Source organism: Diabrotica undecimpunctata, chromosome 1 (assembly GCF_040954645.1).
Source record: "Diabrotica undecimpunctata isolate CICGRU chromosome 1, icDiaUnde3, whole genome shotgun sequence".
NCBI lineage: Eukaryota > Metazoa > Arthropoda > Insecta > Coleoptera > Chrysomelidae > Diabrotica > Diabrotica undecimpunctata.
In genome coordinates, this window is record NC_092803.1 from 119,993,854 (window position 1) to 120,014,986 (window position 21,133).

General features: G+C 32.8%; 1 protein-coding gene across 3 annotated transcripts in view; it reads right to left on the reverse strand.

The window, feature by feature from the left end:
- Nucleotides 1-21,133, reverse strand: part of Actn (alpha actinin) — a 230,725-nt gene that overhangs the window by 43,243 nt on the left and 166,349 nt on the right. The window contains exons 3-6 of one of the 3 annotated variants that reach the window (XM_072547258.1): nt 19,478-19,813; nt 11,196-11,290; nt 7,228-7,305; nt 2,911-3,003 (exon numbers count right to left, since the gene is read on the reverse strand). In XM_072547258.1, the coding sequence (XP_072403359.1) occupies nt 2,911-3,003; nt 7,228-7,305; nt 11,196-11,290; nt 19,478-19,813 (602 nt within the window). Of the gene's footprint in view, nt 1-2,910; nt 3,004-7,227; nt 7,314-11,195; nt 11,291-19,477; nt 19,814-21,133 lie in introns of all 3 variants that reach the window. The other 2 variants (XM_072547253.1, XM_072547247.1) reach the window with 2 other exon arrangements.

The following is a 21,133-nucleotide window of genomic DNA, read 5'->3' on the forward strand; positions in this document are numbered from 1 at the left end:
GATCTTGCGATTTCAATTCGGATCTTAATCTCTATGTCTGGGTCCCACTTATAATTTACTGTATATCCCAGATATTTAAATCGGTGTACTCTTTCAATATGTTCGGTTTCAATATGCAAGTCGATATTTCGAATTTACTTATCACCATAAATTTAATTTTCTTTCTGTTAATCTTTAGTCCAAATTGGTTGCCTGTAGTATTTACTCTACTGAGCATTATCTTTAAATCTTTGATGTTATCGGCCAATATAACACAATCATCAGCATATCGAAATTACTTAAAAACTCTGTCTCTGAGGGATATATTCAAAATTGACCTCTCCATTGGTCTCTGCCACGTGTATCTTATTGATTACTTTTGTGGTAAAAGTCAATGTTTCTGCTCCATACGTTAGAACTGGGAGTATACATTGATCAAAGACCTTTCTTTACAAGCACATGGGAATATGTGATCTAAAGACTTCCCTCAGTTTTCCGTAACCTGCCCTTCTTCTTCTTCTTAACATGCCATACACCAAAGTGCGTAGGCGACTATCTCATTACTAGAATTCTGTTCTTGGCGGCGTGACACAGCTCGCCTGTATTGTGTATTCCTGTCCATTCTTTAATATTTCTTAACCAGGATAATTGTTTGCGGCCGGCTCCTCTCCTACCTTCGATCTTCCCTTGTAGGATTAACTGAGGTATTTCATATTTTGCTCCTCTCAATATGTGCCCAAGGTAACCAATCTTGCGTTTTTTAATTAATTTAAAGAGTTCTCTTTCCGCGCCGGCTCTCTTAAGGACGTCATCGTTTCGAACTCTATCCACCCAAGGTATGCGCATCATTCTTCTTAATGACCACATTTCAAATGCTTCAAGTTTGGTGATAGATGTTTTTTTCAAAGTCCACGTTTCCATGTCATAAAGCAAGATGGACCATATGTAGCACTTGACCATTCTGTAGCGTATTTCGAAATGTAGGTTTTGATTACATATAAGTGGTCTGAATTTCACTAAAGCTTGTCTTGCCATTTGTATTCGGGTTTTTATCTCTTGTTGTGGATGTTGTAACCTGCCCATATTAATTCTATTCTCCTGTTTAACTCTGTTGTTTGATTGCCTCTTCGTAATTTAATCTCGCGGTCCAGATGCTTATAAGTACAAACTTGTTCAATTTGCGTTCCATTGGTTGAAAGGTGTACAACTCGTGTACAAGAACTCTGAAGGTCTTGAAGAAGTTGGCAGGCATGATCTACCCGGTCTGCAGTAAGGACTATGTCGTCTGCAAACCTCAAGTTGTTTACAAACTCTCCATTTATGTTGACTTCAATATTTTTCCAATGATTGTTTCTCATTGCACTCTGTAATTAAGCGGTGAATAGTTTAGAAGAGATGGTGTCCCCTTGCCTAATACCCTTTTCCAAGGGAAACATGTTTGTGTCATCATAGTACATTCTCACTGCAACTGTTGCGCTATTATATTATATATTCTAAAGAATACTGCACTCCGTAAGAACTCTAAACATGGAGCTATGCTGGACTTCTGAATGATTTCTTAAAGTTTACAAATACTAATATCAATGGCTTTTTGTACTCTTCTAACTTTCTTCAGCAAGGATTTTATGACTTGTAGGCGATCATTTGTTCCAAAGCCACTGCTAAATCCGGCTTGCTCTACTGGTGTGTGAAAATCTAGCTTAAGTCCCAATCTGTTAGTAACTATTCTCATAAAGAGCTTATATAAAAGAGATAACAAGCTGATAGGTCTGTAGTTTCAAATTCCTGTTACATCTTTTTTATGTAATATTATAATGGCATTATTCCATTTTATGGTACAATTCCTTTAAAGAGACAGGCATTATAAAGAGTTTTTAAAACTGTTTTGACGCATTAGCATCCTAGCTTTATCATTTTACTTACAGTGTCATCTTCTCCAGTTTGTTGTTCTTAAAACCGGTTAACGCTGATTTAGTTTCCTCTTCGCTTATATCTGGAAATTTTCTGACTCTTTATTTAGCTCAGTTATCAGACGTTATAAATCAGGTGTTGCGGTATACCTGCTTCTTTTTAAGTATCCGCCATAAGTGATGACGTTTGGCCTTGTCTACTTACGGTAATCTATAAAGCAGACGTACACTAGTATATTAAATTTCCCAGATATCTCGATTATTTATTTTTGTATTCAAAAATTGTTCTCGTGTACCAGCCTGCTCTACTGGCATTTCTCATTGTAGAGAAATCTCTCGTTGATGATTTATACCGTTGTTTGGCTACACGAAAAAAATTATAAAAGCTGCCTTTTTTGTGAATTATCCAGTAGATTGTATCCAGTTAGCGAGCCATTGCCTGAAATTCCATTTTTGATTGAGGACTAGGTGAAGCGATTTTATTCCAATTTCTTCTGTAATGTGAACATTTCTGCTGTTATCATAAATCTGATATGGTGTCTTGTTGACCTTGAGTTTATTGAGTTTATCGCCAGTCTGACTTCACTTTCGACTATATCACATTTATCTTCTATTTCATTATAGTTCTGTTGATAATGTACCGGGAAATAGTCGTCAAAAAACCAAAAGGCTACTGGAAAGATACTTTGTAGATTTATAAAGTATAAGATACACATGCAAGGTCGAAGACAATAAAAAGAAAAGACTGGAATGAACAAAGTAAGAGAATTAGTAATAATCGCCAGGATAAATCACCATAAGGTCATCAATGTGTGAGCCGCCTTCCAAAGAGGTGTAACGATGACCTAACCAAGGAGACAACAGATGTATAAAGATAAAGCACACAATTTGCCTAAAATCTTAAATGAGGAAGTAAAATCATTAGCAATGTTGTATACTATTTATAATATTTAATAAGAATAAACTAATGTTATCACTATAATCAATTTACCTATCTATCTATTAATACAAAAATACTTACATCGCTTGCCAAACGTTCGTATTCTTCCATGAGGCGTTCATTTTCTTGGTTGACTTTGAGTACTTTGCAGATTCTGTTCGCGGCGGTTTCGGCCTTAATAAAAGTAAAAAAAATCAATAAACGTTTTCTTTAACATATAAAATCAGTACAAAAATCATCACTTTTCAAACCTTTTGGTAATTTAATTAGATTGAATATGAGTTATACATATGTACTTTACTCAAGTATACTGCTACATCTTAGTAGGTGTGATATGTATGAGAAGATTGTATCGTGTGTCTTGTTTTTAAAAGGGGCTATTTTTTACGAATTTCGGAAGTACGCGGGGCTCGTTTTTTCAGTTTGTAGATTTGGCAATAGTGTTTTGTTGTTATTTAAATGTAGACATATATTATCAACTATCATTGTATTTGCAGTTCTTTGAAAGCTAAATTTTGAAGCTGACATGTGCATAGAATCATCATCATTGACTCTAAAATCCAAAGTGGCTCTTGGTCTGTTCTGGGATTAGCGTCAATCCCTTCCTATCCTTTGCCTTGGTTTTCCAATTTCGGACTCTTAACACCCGTAAGTAATCTTCCACCTGGTCTTTAAATTATACTCTAGGCCTGCCTCTTCTCACTCCATCCGGTCTTTGGTTATAAACATATTTCGACGGCTCCATCCTGTGCAGTTTCTTTAAGTGGCCTAGCCACTGATGGACCTTCCAATACTAGGTTCACTATAAAGGTGGTAAAGCTTAAAATTATAGCGCCTATGACATAATCCGTTTTTCTGTATGCCGTAATAAACATTTCTGGGGATTTTAGGTTCAAAACAGCCTAAACGTTCTTCATCGCTTTTTGTCATCGTCCAAGTTTCTAACGCATAAGTGAGGACGGGTTTGATAAGAGTTCTGTATATCAATATTTTCGTTCTTATTGTAACTATGTTTGATGTTAAAAGTTTCTTTAATCCATAGTCTAGTCATCTCTATTTGCTAGATGTATACGTCTGGTAATTTCTACGGTTGTTGTATTAGTTTGGTTGATTTGTAAGCCTAGATATATGAACTCTCTTACTTCTTCGAAAGTATATGTTCCAACCGTAATATCTTCGGGTTTTGCTACTTGTTTATTATTTGTCACCTTCATATATTTAGTTTTACTAGTTAGCACTTAGTTAGTTAGTTTTACACTTTAACGTGTAGCTCAATTCTTTTTGCTGCTGATTCTAATGTCGTGACCAACTGGACCAGGTCCGCCTTCTTACTGTGATATCCATGTCATCCGCAGACGCTAGTATTTGTAGACTCCTATTAATAATGGTTCCTGTTGTTACTATTCCAGATTCTCTAATACTTTTCTCTAGGGCAATGTTGAATAGAAGGCTCGATAGGCTATCTACGTGTCGAAGTCCTATCTGTGTCTGGAAAATTCTTGATTCTATGTTCTTCACTCTAACCTTACACTCGACTGTTGAGGGGGTTGTTTTCACGAATTTGTATTGTGTATTGGGATATTGAATTCTACCATGGCTTTGTATAGTGCGTTTCTGTCTACACTGTCATTGGCGTATCTAAAATCCACAAACAAATGGTGAGTATCAATTCCATACTCATCTGTTTTTTCCAAAGTTTGTCTTAGAAGGAATATTTGATAGATAGCTGATTTTCTTTGCAAAACACACACTGATTGATATTTGCCTATGATGTTTTCAGAATATCCCGACAGTCGATCGTCAACAATGTAGACCAATATTTTGAAGGTCACGTTTAGGAGAGTAATTCCTCTGCAGTTATCACACATTGTTTGATCTCTTTTCTTGGGAATAGGTTCCAATCTACCTACGTTCCAGTTTTCTGGCAGTTTTACCTGCTTCCAAATCAGTTATACTAGCCTACTTATACAACAGGTCAGATTTTTTGGGCCATGTTTTAAAAGTTTAGGAGGAATACCATCTGCTCCCGGAGTTTTGTTTTTTTTTCAATTTTTGTATTGCTTTGATGACTTCTTCCTCAGTCGGGATATTATCTTTCTCTCTTTTGTCTTCCACGCTTTCGAACTGGATTTATGCTTCTTGCAACCTCATCTCGCTTCTTATATATAGTCTCTTCTCAAAATTGTGTGCCCATCTTTCTAGTATCTGGTCCTCATCACCAATGATCTCTCCTGTTCTATTTACAACTACCTATTGATGCGAACAGAATACTCTTACGCAATTTCAACTTGACTATTCTCACTCTTTCTGAGCCTAAGTGTTTTTTTCTTCTATTATCTCGAGAAAAGCTCACTAGCAGAATTGGAGTATTATCACTATTTTATTTTAACTCCATTTTATTTACAATATGTTATCAATCATAACAATAAATAAATAATTTAGTGTTAATTTTTTAGTGATGACATGCAGGAAATCTCAACATTGGGAGATATTCTTTAAGGAGTAAGTCTAAAACGTTTCAAACGGCTTACTTCATCGTTTATAATCAACAGATCACGCACTAGAACAGTAGAGTCTGCACTAGTTTTTTTTTATATTTGAAACACACCATGGAGCATTGGTTATTCTAGATGTGAGTTGCTAGCGGTGCGACACAACTGGATGCCGTAAGTCCATATTGACTTTATTGGGGCCTTATATATATAAGGCCCTTGTTTGTTATGATTTAATTGCGATTAAATCCTGCCAATAAGCCAGTTTGTTTCGTAATCGTTTGACCATTTAGTACATCTACCTCTTCTTAGTGTGAAAGTGACTTGAATTAATTTGGTTTTATTAACAAGGTCGTATCCATTTTCATAACCACGCTTGGTTTTTATTCAGACTAACTTGTAAATTTCTTGAGGCAATCACTGGATCATGATGATGGGGGGGGGGGGGGGCAAGAATTGCAGTGTTATTAGCTGTTATCGCAGTTTTTGAGATTGGTATGTCTACAGTGAAAAGCTGATAGAGCATTGTACGACTATGTTTCACTAGTAATATTATATTAGGATTATTTATTACAAGCATAGTATAATAATATTTATCGATATTTTACGAATTTCAGCGGATACTCATACTAAGCCTTCGACCCTCTAGGTCGATAGCTTAAAATTATGCTATGTAACGACTATGTAACGAATATTTAACGCATTTTATTTATATATTTTACTCATTTAATAAAGAATTATCAAGAATTATCTTTTATATACGACTAGTAGACTATATCTGGGGGAGTGATTGATTGATCCTGTCGATAACTACGCGTAAATATAAAATTTTCGGCAGATTACTTTCATTAAATGTGAAAATAACTTTTAGTTTACTGTCCTAAGCTTGTTTTCTGTGTCGAAACTTACAACATTTGAATACAGTTGCGTATTTTAAGGTTAATGGCTCTAGAAGTTTATTCTTCCTTTGTTTTTAAAATTAAGTATTTAGCTTTGGTATTACCTCTTTTTTTACCAAAATCCAAATCTTTAAGAGCGTAGACAAACCTGCCATTAAGCAAAGAAACGTATACCATCCGGAGATTCACTTTTAAACAGACACAAATTTTCAACGGTACAGCTGTTCTCAACGTGTATTCTCAATAATAATTTTAGGATGACTTTTAAACTATATATTTTTTTGATGTGCATGTTGACAGAACACTGTTTTGTTTAAATACAATGTAAAAATTTTATTTCCAAGTTTTCACAACATGGTCTAAAAATTTCTTTTTATTCTTTTTTAAAGCACAGATTGATGCTCTTCTCTCCATGACATATTTTGATACATTTTTTTATCATTTTTGTTTTGGTAGTATATAGTGGTACAGTTTTTTACTTTCTTTGCAGAAAATTACAAATTGGTTTTGATTTTTAGGTAAAATGTCAGTTTTTTGACAGATTGACATATCCTTTAATTGATCTACATTTGTCCATCTTTGTCAATTTTGAACTAATTATACATTCTTTAAGAAATATCTATTTTTAAATCTTCTTTTTTGTCATTATTTCTATCTTCTAAATCCGCTGTCTTTTTTAAATTTCGAAATCTGTATTCTATGTTGGCTAAATGGCGTACTACTATGGAGATCCAGCATCTCTGCCTTTACAAAAAGTCAGTCACTGATTACCCCCAAACCACTGGAGGGCTTCGAACGAGTACCGACTCACCGAACACGGAAATTTCTTTTATAGACACGGGACCACGAGAATAGAAAAATCCCGTGCCAGACTTTGCGCCGTTCGAATCGTCGACAGCCGAAATTAAATAATTAAAATTTAAGTAGTTGTTGGAGAGTTTGAAAAGTGATGATTTCATCGTTTATCAGCATATATATTGTTAATAATATTAATATCAGAAAATCACCTTCTGTGCACCTGAGAAGCGATGGTAATAAGAAGACACGTACGTCATTACGGCCCTTTCATCCGGCATAGCTGTGTTCTGTAAGTCTGCATGCAAACAATATCGGGTAAAGGTATAGCCACAACAAAACAGCTAACAATTTAAGTGATACAGTAGAACAGTTTAGATAAAAGAATGAGGTTTTTTAATAAATTAAAAGTTATTTAGAGTTACTATTAGACTGTTAACTTTAAAATCTATCATAAAACTTTAATAGATCTATTTTGAAAACCTATTTATACTTTTCTATCAATTTTATAATTGAATAAACAACGGTTGTATAAGAAATTCGTTATTTGATGCTTCAGCTTAGAGATAAGAAGCTGAAACGTTAAATAAAGATTTTTTCTTTTTTTTTCTAAGTGCGGTTTAAGATCCTATCGAAGAGTGGAATAACATGATCGCTATTTTTATTTTGTTTTTAGCAGCTTGGAAAAATTCTATTATTTTTGAACCCTGAAATTCTCATTCCAACGACCCTTCCCCCGATTATATTTTCATGTTTTATTTAAAAATTCTTTATAAAAGGTATATACACTTTAGTGGCAATACTTATTCCAGGTAAATGCACTGATGATAGGCTAGTAAATCCGAAAACGTTTTGTTAATTAAAAAAAACCGAAAGGGTCATTTTAATTATATACCTTTTATAAAGGATTTTTATATAAAACTTTTGTGATTTATGGTATATCGCCAACTAGAGGAATTTTATTTTCCTTGTGGATATATCCATGCATTATTATTCTACCCTTGTCCTTTTTTATTTTATTTTTTTTTGTGGTGTATATTATTTACCATTCGTTAATCATCTCTTTAAAAACATCCTTGTATGTTTTGTTCTGCCTCCTTATTATCTTAAGTATTATTCTGTAACACTTATTTATACAATTTTTTTTATGAGTCCAAGATTATTAATTTCTCTCACTCTTAGGTTCAATGTAATGTGTTTGTTATATAGAATTGTTTCGAATTTATTAACGCAGTACTTGTTATTTCTATTCTCGCTCGTATTTGTGCCGTTTGATCATTTTTTTAAGTCCATTAAATTTCAGATAGTCCATTTAAGTCCATACAGATATTTATATTTTTGAACCCTTTCCAGTTCACTTCTGAAAGTTATCCCTCTCTGTCTTTAGTCCTGACCCCACAGAAAAAGTGAAGTCATCGTGAGGTCGTTCATTGTCCGTCTCCAAAGATCTCTGCAGTTCATTATTTCTTTTAACTCATGCATAGGTATTTTGCATATACATATAATTTATAGATCCATCTTGTTGAGGATCTTCCTAGTGATCTTCGGTCTTCTACGTTTTCTTGGATAATAAGTCTTTCCATTTTTTTCTGTGTCTGCTCTCATGACATGGTCAAAGTATTTTAATTGGTGGAGATGGACTTTCATGGAGAGTCGCTTACTGACCTTTAGTTTGTTTAAAATTGATTTATTTGTCCGGTGGTTGGTCCACGGAAATCGTAACATTTTTCTCCAACAGAACATTTTAGTGGTGTCTATCTTTCCGCTTGTCCTAGGATTCAAGATTCGCATCCGTATGTCAGTGTTGGGAATATTAAGCAGTTAAGTCTAGAGTTCGTGAAATCTGAGAGTCCTCCCATATTTCGACCTCCTTACCTACGGCGACTTTTGCTAAATCACATCTACGTTTTATTTCTTCCTGTAGGGACGCTGTGTTTGTGATCAATGATCCCAGATATAAGTATGAGCTCACAAAGTCAAACTGGTCAATCGTGCTTATGTGTGGATGATCGTTATGTAGTCTATCCACTATCATGATTTTTGTCTTTAATATGTGTAACTTAAGACAAAGTATTTTCATTGATCATATGTTGAAAACTTTCGTTTTTAACATATGATCAATGAACTCTTGACTATTTGCAAAAAGTCATCTGCAAAACGTAGGTTGTTTATTTTTCGGCCATTTATTTTCCCATTATTCAAGCGCTTTTCTCATAACATGCTCTCCATATATATTAAGTAATTGTGGAGACAGTATACATTCTTGTCTGATACCTTGTTCTCGATGGAATTCGTTTGGGAGTGTGTCAAGCACTGTTCCAGTGGCGGGTTCGTACAGTTAAGGTATATTTGACTGTAACTTAGCTTTTTTTGTTATTACCATATATTTAGACTTTTGGTATATTAACCATTAATCCAGTATATAAAATTTACTCCTGCTGTTTGGTTATAAATCAAGTTATTCATTAAATCTTGACGTAATCACTGAGTCATTGACAAAATATATGTTGTTGATAGTTTTACCGATTACTATTATACCATGAGGTCCAACTAGTAGTGACTCTTGAAAAACTAATCCATTATACACACTGAAAAGCAAAGGAGCCAAGTAGATCATCTTTGCCTCACTCCTCTCCTGAGAATTTCTGAACTGGGTTTAGTAAAAGTGTGATATTATTTCAAGACAAGCATGTGCTTTTAATTGTAGAGTATTTTTTGTCATTTGCACTTTTATCCTAATTATATAATTGATAGAAAAACTAAAATGACATCAGAAAGTACTTGAAGAGTACCATTATTTATGCTGTTTGTATTATGAAAATAATTAAAGATAAATTGTTCAATCCATTGATCACTTAAATCATTAGCTAAATATCAAATTCAAATGTAAACATAAAAATCATCACAAAAAACAAAAATCAATGTGCTCACACAGTATTATATTGTGAGTACAACAAAAATGTTAAACAGCAATTGCAAAACAAATGTCGGATGGGGAATAAGCAATACGTACAATGTGGATGCAGTAGAATTCGAAAAAAAAATTCTAATTAAAAAAGGTTTACATCTGACAGCTGTGAACAACAAAACTATTTTTTTATATAGAGGACATACTATGCCAGTGCCTAAAGTTAAGTAAATTTTGCACACGACAGACTAATAAAATACGGGGTTTTTGTAATTTAAAATAAGCACGTTATTACAGCTTGAATGTGCTAATAGAATAATTTAATATTTTGACTACCCTGTAAAATATTTTATTATAATAAACATCTGCTTAAATATTTAAAATAGTCTATTATTAAGACCTAAGAAAAAATTTGTCTCAGATCTTTAGATTCATAAAACGTTACATTTTTAGCAAAATCGAAATAAATTCAAACACTCTATATTTAGGTATAGGGAATCCTTATAAAAGTATAACTTACTTTATAAGGACAATTAAGAAAATTGTGTTCCATAAGAAAAAATATAACTTTCATATACCACTCTTTTTTGAAGCAACCTGTATAATTCGTATTATTTTTCACCCTGTATAATTCGTATTATTTTTAAACTGTGGTGTTATTGGCCCTGTATTTTTCTGAGAAGAAAACTTTTGGATATTAAGTCGTTTCCCGTAGAGAAACCGAGGCGTCTAGGATATGCTACCCCAGATGTCTTGTATTTTTTGCAAAATGTTGGAATGTAAATACTTAATTCGTAAAACAATTTGTTTTCAATACAGATTTCAATCCTCTACAAATAGGTTTTTCATGACTTTTAATGTAGAACAATTGGGGAAGCAACAATTCAACTGGTTAGAATTTCTCATTGAGTTTTCTGTGGCCTTTTTGCAGATTCACCACCCGGTATATATATATATATATACATTTAGTTTTCTAACGATTTTTGTGGATATTTTCAATATAAAGGTTCCCATCTCCCAAATTCCACCCTAAAAATAATAGCACACTTTGGCATATCGTAGATTTTCCTACTTACGTTAATATTTTCAAGAAAATCGCTTGTTGATGAAATTCAGAGTTAAAACCTTGGTAGACTGCACTATATGACGATATATATTTTTAAAGGAAAAAAAATAAGTCTATATAATTATATCTAAAAAATGCATCCAACATTGTATGTATCACGTAAACAAGTATTAGGCAGGTTTCGTTAATTTTTGGAGTTTTTATGCAACCGGTACCTGTTGTGCCCCTTGGAAAGCGTGATAATAACATGACACGTAAGTCATGATAGCACGCTCGTCGGGTTTAGGAGTGTTGATCAGATCTGTAATTATTTCATATTAAATACAATTTTAAAGATATCACATTTTTATTAAAGCTTTTAGCGGATTAACTCTGTAGGGTATATACTGTACTATTACTTTTCTAACTGTTCAACTGGTCAGTGACAAAACTATGGAGATATAAAACTATCAATGCATTATATCAAGTTTATTAACTATGTATATGAATATAGTAACTATGAATAAGTAGTTAAGTTGTAAGCGGACTCTAGCCAAGGTTATACGCATGTGTATTTTTGGCCATCTTTGAAATTGATGTACTCTTTAGATTAAGTCAACTTAACTAAAAACATAATAAAATAATGTCTTAGTAAATAAATGGTTAAATTGACCTGCCCAGTTATGACCAATAATTATTTTCTGTGCTTAACAGGTTAACTCGATTTGACGTATTTTGGTCCACTGTGCATGACTGGTTAACTATAATATAGTTATTAAATCATGAAATTTTCTGACTAATTTACGATCTGAAGCAGATATCTACCTAGCAGATACAGCGTAGTTTATATACTAGTCGTTAGATAGCGTTGTACAGTCCATCTAATTTACTTACCGTTGCACGTCATTATTATTGACAGATATCGAAGTTGACATAGTTGCCAAAGTATAAAAAAATCCTGAATCCATTTTAAATCAAATAGGTCACGTAATTATTGCAAAAGTGGATTATACAACAAAACAAATTAATATTTAATGTAAATAAATAGAAACAAAAGAAGAGTTAAAAAATAATCTTGTTAAAAACAATTTAAGCCGCTTGTATGCGTCGTATAAAGATGTAAAATGGAATACTTAAACAAAAACAACACTTTCTTCATTACTTAATAACATTAGTCAACACCGCAACTGTCAAATAAGTGTTACCAATTTGTGCCGAAATATCACCTTCGTTCGATTACAGTTACAGTGTGATCCGAACAAATGTTCTTCAGAAAAACGCTTTATAATGCATCTATACAAATTAAATGAAACATATTATTGTGTATTTCTTTAAATTAACATTAATAGAAATCTTTAAATATTATTTCTACGCGTATATAATAAAATATGTCTAGTGGCTGTAATGCCAGTGTACTCGGCAAAGTGATTCTAAAAAAGAACACACCTACCGCCTATATATTTCGTGTTGGTATCATGTGACCTCACGGACTATGACGCGAATGACGTGCAACGGTAAGTAAATTAGATGAAGTATATGTACATTTATTGACTTTTAAAGAACACTATTCGGGGAAGTACAAGCCCATATAACGATATTATTATCGAGGTTCAATTCAAAGTTTACATTCATTTTTATTTTTATTCTGTGCCCGATAACATTAGTTCTTTATAGTATTTTGCATTGTGTTTAAAAGATGGATTCCCGATCAACATTTTTAAGAGAATTAAAAGAAAAAGCTTTGAGAAAAAATATTGTGCTGCCTGTTTTTGATTCAGACAAACTAAAAGACAATAATAATAGCGATTTAATGCAAGGTAAGGTACTTATTTAGATCTCTACAAAACAGTTTTAGAACAGTTCTTTGTTTTAGATGTGGAAGCCGCAAATACATAATAGCTAATAATAACGTTGTCATTGATGTGTTGGAAGATTTCGATTCAGATGATAGCATTGCTGATCCGATTTATTTACCACAACCCGGATATTCAAGCTCTTCAGATTAAGGAACCTCCAACCCTAAGCGGACGAAAAAAACAAATATGTGCCAAAAAGACAACAATGGAAGCAATTCATGTAACACTGAAGTTGTTGAGTTAAGAACTGATAATAAAAAATATATTAAAAAGGGGAGATCCAGACGTCAAAGAGCTGAATACAAAAGTTGAGAAATTTAGGAAAATCATATAAAACTGAAAAAGGAAAAATAATTTCTGGAAGAACAATGGGTACTTTAAAATCATGTAGAATGAAATGCAATGAGAGGATAACAGAAAATGATAAAAAAGTTTGCTTTGAAAACTATTGGAATTTAGGAAGTAGAAACAAGAGGGCGAGTTACGTTGGTTCTTTGATAGAAATAAATGACAAAAAGACTAAAAAAATATTACTAATCCAAAAAAAGACAGGTCATGCAGTTGCTCTTACCATTTAATAATTGATAAAGAAAAAGTAAAAGTATGCAGAGATTGTTTCCAAAAAATATTGGGTGTAACAAAAGGTTTTGTCCAATTGGTAATAGAAAAAAAGAACAATTCTGCAAAGGTATAATACAAAAAGATCAACGAGGTATGGCCTCGCCTTCAAGTAAATGGAGCTTAAAAGATTTGCAAGATGTGAAGTCCCATATTTTGTCATTCCCCACTTACTAGAGCCACTATTGTCGAAATCGAACTAATAAAAAATTTTTACCGTCCAATTTGACTATTTCGAAAATGTTTGATTTATATAAGGAAGGACGAGCATCTTTGTCTAACTATTTACACTAAAATTTTTCGTGTTTTAGGTTTAGCTTTTAAAAAACCAAAGCAGGACACATGTCACACATGTGACGATTTTGATCTACAAATTAAATTGTCGTCAGGAGAAACTAAAACTCAATTAATACTAGAAAGGGACGAACATCGTAACAAGGCTCAATTTGCTTATGAGCAGAAAAGTTGAGACAAGGTAATTGCTAAAGAAAATCAATCGAAAGGAGTTTATGCATTTGACTTGCAGCAGTGCCTGCCTACCCCTTACAACAGTTTCTTTCTACAAGAGGCAGCTGTGGAGCTTTAACCTCATGGTGCATGACATGGTAACAGACAAAGCAACTTGCTACTTGTGGGATGAAATCATATCTGGCAGGGGAACCAATGAAATCGCCTCATGCCTCAATCATTTTTTAACACACTTGTCCTCTGAAAAAACGGAGTAACGGGTAACATTTTATTCTGATACGTGTGGCGGTCAGAATAAAAATAATATCGTTGCATTAATGTTTCCTAATTTTGTTAATCAAAAATCAAACCTGAAGATCAACCACAAATTTTTGGTTAGTGGTCATACACGTATGGAGTGTTATACTGACCACTCCGTTATTGAAAGGGCCAAGAAAAAAAACCAATTTAAAAATAAATCATCTTAACGACTGGGCACAGTTAATCAGAATTGCTAAACAGAAAAATACCTTCGAAATTGTGATGATGTTGAAAGAGAATTTCTTTGATTTTAATTCACTTGTGATGAAACATGACCCTTACATTATAAAAAAAAATTGATATTGATGGCGAAAGGTTTCTGTGGAAACCTGTCCAATGGCTTCAATATGCTCAAAGCGGCGGCCAAATGCCATTTAAATGCTCGTTAAAGCCAGAAGATCGTTTCAAAACAATAAATATGGCTCGTAGAGGACGTTCAACTGGATTATTTAGTTTACCTAACATTAACAACTAATCAGTGCCGATAGCCACAGAAAAGAAAAAAGACTTATTGTCTTTATTGCCTTTAATATATCCTTCATTCCATGCATTTTATCAAAACCTGAAAACGAAAAACGATGTCGCCAATGATCCTGACCTGGAGGAATTAGATCCTGACCAAGATACACAAGCTAATTCAGAATAAATGTTTTTAAACTTAAAGTAAAACTGTTTTTGTTAAATTTTAAATAAAGAAATATTCTTTTTTATGTTTTAAGTCATTAAATTTATTGAGTTGAATAACTGGGTAAGTCGACGGTAAATAAATGGTTGTCTCATATCTCATTATCCTAATCACTTAGTAGTTACAGAATGAGACCAATAATACGTTTGTATTCTATCATATTTTTTTGTAAAGTTTATGACATGTTGTCAAAACTTGTAAGTCGTCTCCTGAAAACTATGCAAAATTGAATTAACCACTTATTCACTGGAGTAACAGATTTATGATATTAATTGAATTGTGTTGACCAATAAAATTATCCTTTGCAAACTGAATTAAGCAAAATTAAATGTTAAAAAAATATATTTTCTTTAATAAAGTGACCTATGACACTAATAAACATGCAATTTAAGTCTGATTTGTATGCAATTGGCATATATATCTTTATGAAGTAAAATAAAAAAATGTAACTTTAAACAAAATATCAAATTATTATTTTTATCATATAAAATGTTAATGATTAAATTGTAGTTTTTCTCAGGAAAATAAACAAACTTTATTAAATTTTTAATTCTCGGAACACACAACGTTTTCTTTTCTGGGGTGATAGAAATAAATGAAATGATGGTAGATGGAAAAAGGAAAGTATTTTTGAAGTGTGTAAACATTTAATTCCTAGCTGAGCCCTTTCAGCTTACAAAGTCATTTTCAGAGCTATGGTCAAGTATTTAAAGAATCACTCACTACTAGGAGAGATCTCATTTTGTAAAAAATAACAGAAAATTTTCTTATTAAGCTGGTTCTATTACAAATTTTTCATTGAAAAAACACAAAAGTGTAAAGTCCTTTTTGTGTTTTTTCAATGCTAAATTTATAATAGAACCAGCTTAATAAGAAAATTTTCTGTAATTTTTTAACAAATGAGATCTCTCCTAGTAGTGATACTTTAAATACTTGATCATAGCTCTGAAGACGGCTTTGTAAGCCGAAAGCGCTCAGCTAGGAATTAAATGTTGACACAATTCAAAAATATTTTCCTTTTTCCATTCTTTGATTCTCATTTTTGTTTTTAATAATCCGCTTGAACTAGATCTTTTGAATGTTGAGCTACAATCCATACTTCTCACTATATTCTGATATTTTGTCCATACATTTCTCCATATCATTTAAGTTGTTGGTAATTATTACTGTATCGTCTGAGTATCGAATATTGTTAATCAGTACCCGGTTAACTTTAATGCTGGCCGTTTTATTTTCCAAAGCATTTTTCATAATTCCTTCCGAATTAAAAGAAGGGTCAAGGGGAAATGTGAAATAACACAAAAACAATTTTTTTTAATTTTAACTATCGTGTCCTCCAAAAGCGTAGACAACTTGCTCTGGTAATAACTCATTTCATTGACGTAAATTATTTAGTTATGAAGTTTTTTCTGCCTCGACCAAGTATGTGTTCAATTAAATTACTCTTTTTATATAAGTATTGTCACAACACTTTTTAGTGACTAATACGGCAAAACTTTCCCTGTCCTCTGTTGATCATATAATTTCTTCCAAGCCTAGCCCAGTTCATTGCCCAGTCTGATTTTACTCATGAAGAGCAACTTTTTTTCTTCCTTCTATTTATTTATTATAATTAATTGGGCGATGTAGTATTTTTGTTTCTCAGCCGATGTCCCAAGTAACTATTTTCTTGATTTTATTAATGATAAGAGTTGTCGTTAATTATTTGTTATAGAAATTCTTCATTACACATTCTTATTGTCTAAGATCCTGGAAGCTTCTCTTTTATTTAAGCTCGCTGTCTTTAGCGTAGAAAGCTCTACAGAAGAAACATGTAAATTGGAAAAAAAACCCATCAGCCTAATAAAACTAACTATGGTATGTGAAATTCTGGCTTTTATTTATTATTTGGGGATAAACTTGTTAATCCAACAGACCGAGTATTTGTGACAATCAGATAAAAGTTATATAAGGTTGAATTCTCGAATAAATGAACTTTGATAAAATGAAAGGCAGATATCGAGCACACTTTTCTTAATTTAATCTTGCCCAAGTACTTTCGCTATCTAAAGCATTATCAGGGGCATTTCGTCAATTTTGAGCTATCCAACAAGTGCAGAATGTAATAAACATAACATTAAACATAAAACTGTACAAACACTACCCTAAACAAGGACAAACAGTTTAAAATAATTTAAAATTGATCGTTGCCGACAAGAATGTAGCTTCGACCTATCCTTCGAATGTATAGCGAAAAGTGTGCTCGATATCTGCCTTTCATTTTTATCAAAAATCAGATAAAAAGTTAGCTACAGAATAACATTGGAAAGGGATCTACAGCAAAGACTGGAACAGAGGATACAAACTCTTGAAGAAAAAGATTTAAATCTTTAAAACATAAGTGCAACAAAACGCAGCATCTAGGATGTTCACATTCGATGGTAAAACTATTGTGAAAATTTATTATTATTTAGTGTTCTGGCATTTTCCCTTTATCATTATAGATAACAGAATAGTTTGTTTATTTTTTATTACCATCATTTTTGTCTTTTTTCGTTTATCTTTATTCAGAACTCATTTAATCGGTTTAAGATTTTCATCTCATGCTTGATATTTGAATGATATTAACGTTTAATTCCGTATACTCGAATTCTAGTTTTGTTCTGAAGAGTAATTCTCAGTACAGGTTATATATTAAAGAAACAGGACGCAGCCTTGCCTTACTTTTCTGCTTAGGTTATTTCTTAAGCAATTCCTTGTGTTTCATATGGCCGAACACCTTTTAGAAATCTATGAAGCTTACAAACACAAATTTTAGTTATTCATGAGACTTTTGTCAAAAAACTTGTAGTGACAGTGGTTTCCCTGCTCTCTACACAGTTTTCGGAATCCGAACTGATCACTTCACCACAAAGTATCTAGTTGTTCTAGCATAACCTCTGTGTTTCAGGTACTCTCGGGACAAAAACAAAAACATACACAAACATACACACAAATATGAAAAATAATATAAAGTTTTACATTAAAATGCACATCGTTGCACTTATATGGTCTGACAGTGTTGAAATTAACATATATAAAATGGGGTTGTTTTAGTAAAAACTAATTTAAAGAACTGAACTAACGAATTTACTACAATTAGTTTTTACAAAAAACCCAATTTTATATAATTTAATTTTGTTTTTGTCCCGAGAGTACCTGAAAGGCAGAACTAATGATAGAACAATTAATTAAAAGTTTTGTAAACAGCGAAACCGGTAGCCCATTCTCTTTTTCAACTTTAAAACCTATAACGGATTGTGAGTAGAAGACTTATTTCCCTAGCATTCATTCTTTTGAGATTTACACTGTTATCAATTTGGTTGCAGAATGTGGCTCATAGATCGATGTTGAATTTTTTTAAAGGTTTAAGGATTTCTTATAGTCCGTCTGCCAAACTTTAACTTTGCATTTTTCATTCAGCCACATTTCCTTTGTCTTCTTTATTTTTCGCCCAGCATAACTAATTATTTGATTTATTAGTTGAAATAGTTTGTATTTTTTTTATTTTTCATAACCTGGCCGAAATACCTATTCTAATTTTCTCTTTTTGTTATTTACTATCTTTATTGAAAATTTACCACAATTTTAGCAGAAAATAGGTTTATTTTGACATTTCAGAACCATATTTATCTTCCTGTGGCTTTAGTAACATCGGCTAGTTCATTTTGAAACATATAATGCATAGATACTATTTTTCTGGCGGCATACAGACTTTTTAACATTCTCATATAGGTCCACGTTTCGAAACATTCCAGTCTCTTTCACATAAGATCAGTTAACATCCATACTTTAAATACGGAATATGAAGATACTAAATACATATCTGAATACGCGCACAAGACAATGGACGGGCGTCCAAAATGTCGGACAATTTCAAGGTATATACTGCGACGCACAGAGACAGATTCGCATTTGTTATTGCTAGCTAATACTAGTAATGAGTAGGCACAATAAGAAGTGTTTTAACTCACTGACCTCATAAAATTCAAATTTCTTACTACTCTATCTATAGATTGAAGACTCAAGAAGTCAAGAACATATTAGTGAAAATTTTTCATTATCTGGTGGTTGCACACGAAAAAAAAGATCAGTTAAACGTTTTAATTTATTCTAAAAAAATTTACAGTACAAAAACACTTAGCCGGTTATTTTCCATGAAGGAGGTTCATGAAAGTCGAAATACGTATCCCTCACATTGGAATCAAAATTATTTCGATATTTTCATAATAATCAATGTGTGCTACAGCGATATTTACTTAAAAAAATGGTTTACAACTAAAACCAGTACATAAACATAATGCATTAAGTAGAGTTATCTCTCTAATTTTTGACCTCTGACCATCTTTGATACTTTTCTAATTTTAATAGTTGTCAACTTTATGAATTCCAGTAAAATAATTAAATATTGAACAAATAAAGAAGTGCCTCAAATTAAAAAGCTTCTGATCTGATCTGTTTGCAGAGTATATATACATATTTTACCATTACGATTAAGATATTTTTGTCGTAACTTACTGCAACAGACCAAGTGTGGCCGCTCTAAAGAATTTAACTAACTCACCATCCGGATCTAACATCCTTGGAATGTCGAGATACTTCTCGGCAACATCAAAGGCAGTGTTAAGGTTTTCTAGAGGATTATCTTTAGACAGTTTGTTGTAATCGATGAGATCAGGTCTGTGACGATGGATAAGAGCGCAGAACGCCAAACCGTCTTTGAATGACAAGTGGAAGTTTTGTACATTGACGTTTTTGTATGGGGCAGTCTTTCGTTGGCACCATAACAGTAGACCCTCTTTGGCCGTCATCTCTTCGACGGAGATATCCTGAATGGCGAAACGGAGAATGATAGTCCAAATCATACCAAGTGTCATTTTCAAGTTGCCGTCAACAATTTCTGAAAAAAAGAACATACATTATTTTCATTACTTGAGGAATGGTTCAAAAGAGTGTAGAGTCAAAAATCAAGAAAAATCGAAGTATGCAAGAGACATCAATAGTGCAGATCGCGGTGAGCCTTGAATGATTATGAAAATCTTGGGCGGGTAAAAAAAGGAAACATTCAAGGAAGGTGTATTACGAAAAAACGAATTAAATGAGATAGTTAACCGTCATAATAGACAATAGCTAAGTTCTGTAAATAAATAACAATCTATAAATAACTAAGTATAGAAAAAAATAAAATTGACATTTCAACCTACTGAGTCTCAATCAATCATATTTTGTTCTTGAAACTATACGGTTGATTTATTGCTAATTCATTCTACAAATTGATAATGCAAATATTCTTACTCAGAGAAGAAGAGGAAGACCCAGAACAAGGTTCCTTGATAACATCAATGAAGACTTAAGATGAAGACATCAATAAATCAAAGCTTTATGTTACTCTACTTGGTTTACATGCAAAAAGTTTATTATTTTAAAAATTTAATTTTTAATTCTGTTAAAAATCGACTCATCGTTGATCCTAAAATTTGGCTGTGAATATGGCGAGACTAAAAAATATAATTCCGGTGAAGAACGAAAGGAAGCTAGGAATGCTCGAAGGGAAGTTAGAGATTTAGAGCGAAAATTGAAGAATAACGAGATCAGGAAGCGGAATCTAAGCGGCTACGTCGCGAAGAAGAGAGTTCTGAAGCTATATCAAGTAGGCAGCAGCGAGAATCCGTGTCAACGAAGACACGAATGATTGGAAGATGACGTTGAAAGGCAAGGTAAATGGAGAGACTAGACTGAGATTCAGTACTTCGGTAGGCACGCCAATCGGCAGTAAACTCCAGAGGAAGCCGCCAATAGAAACGAGGGTGACCTGTGAATTTGTTGACATCAAGATCTGGAGACTGAGGAAGAACGATACGCAAGGTTGGCACAAGAAGTTGTATAGATTGGCCCGAGAGGCACAGATGCGAGAAGAGCAATCGCAACGAGAGACACGTGAACAGCGACAAGAACGCCAACAACAACAACAGAAAAAATTGCTTGGACTGACTGTAGATGGCAATAGTAGATAAATAAAAAAAAAGTAACAAAGAGCACATATTGAGATGGCAAACTAGTTGAAAAAACTCCTTATTGGTAATCATGGAAGCCAATAAAGTTTCCTACACTGGAAATTAATGTAAACGCTCAAAAGTTGCTTCCGGCCGAAGAAGAAATTCAAGAAACCATTTTAAAAGTACAGATAACAATGTCCCTGGTTCTTTCTGCCGATTTTTTT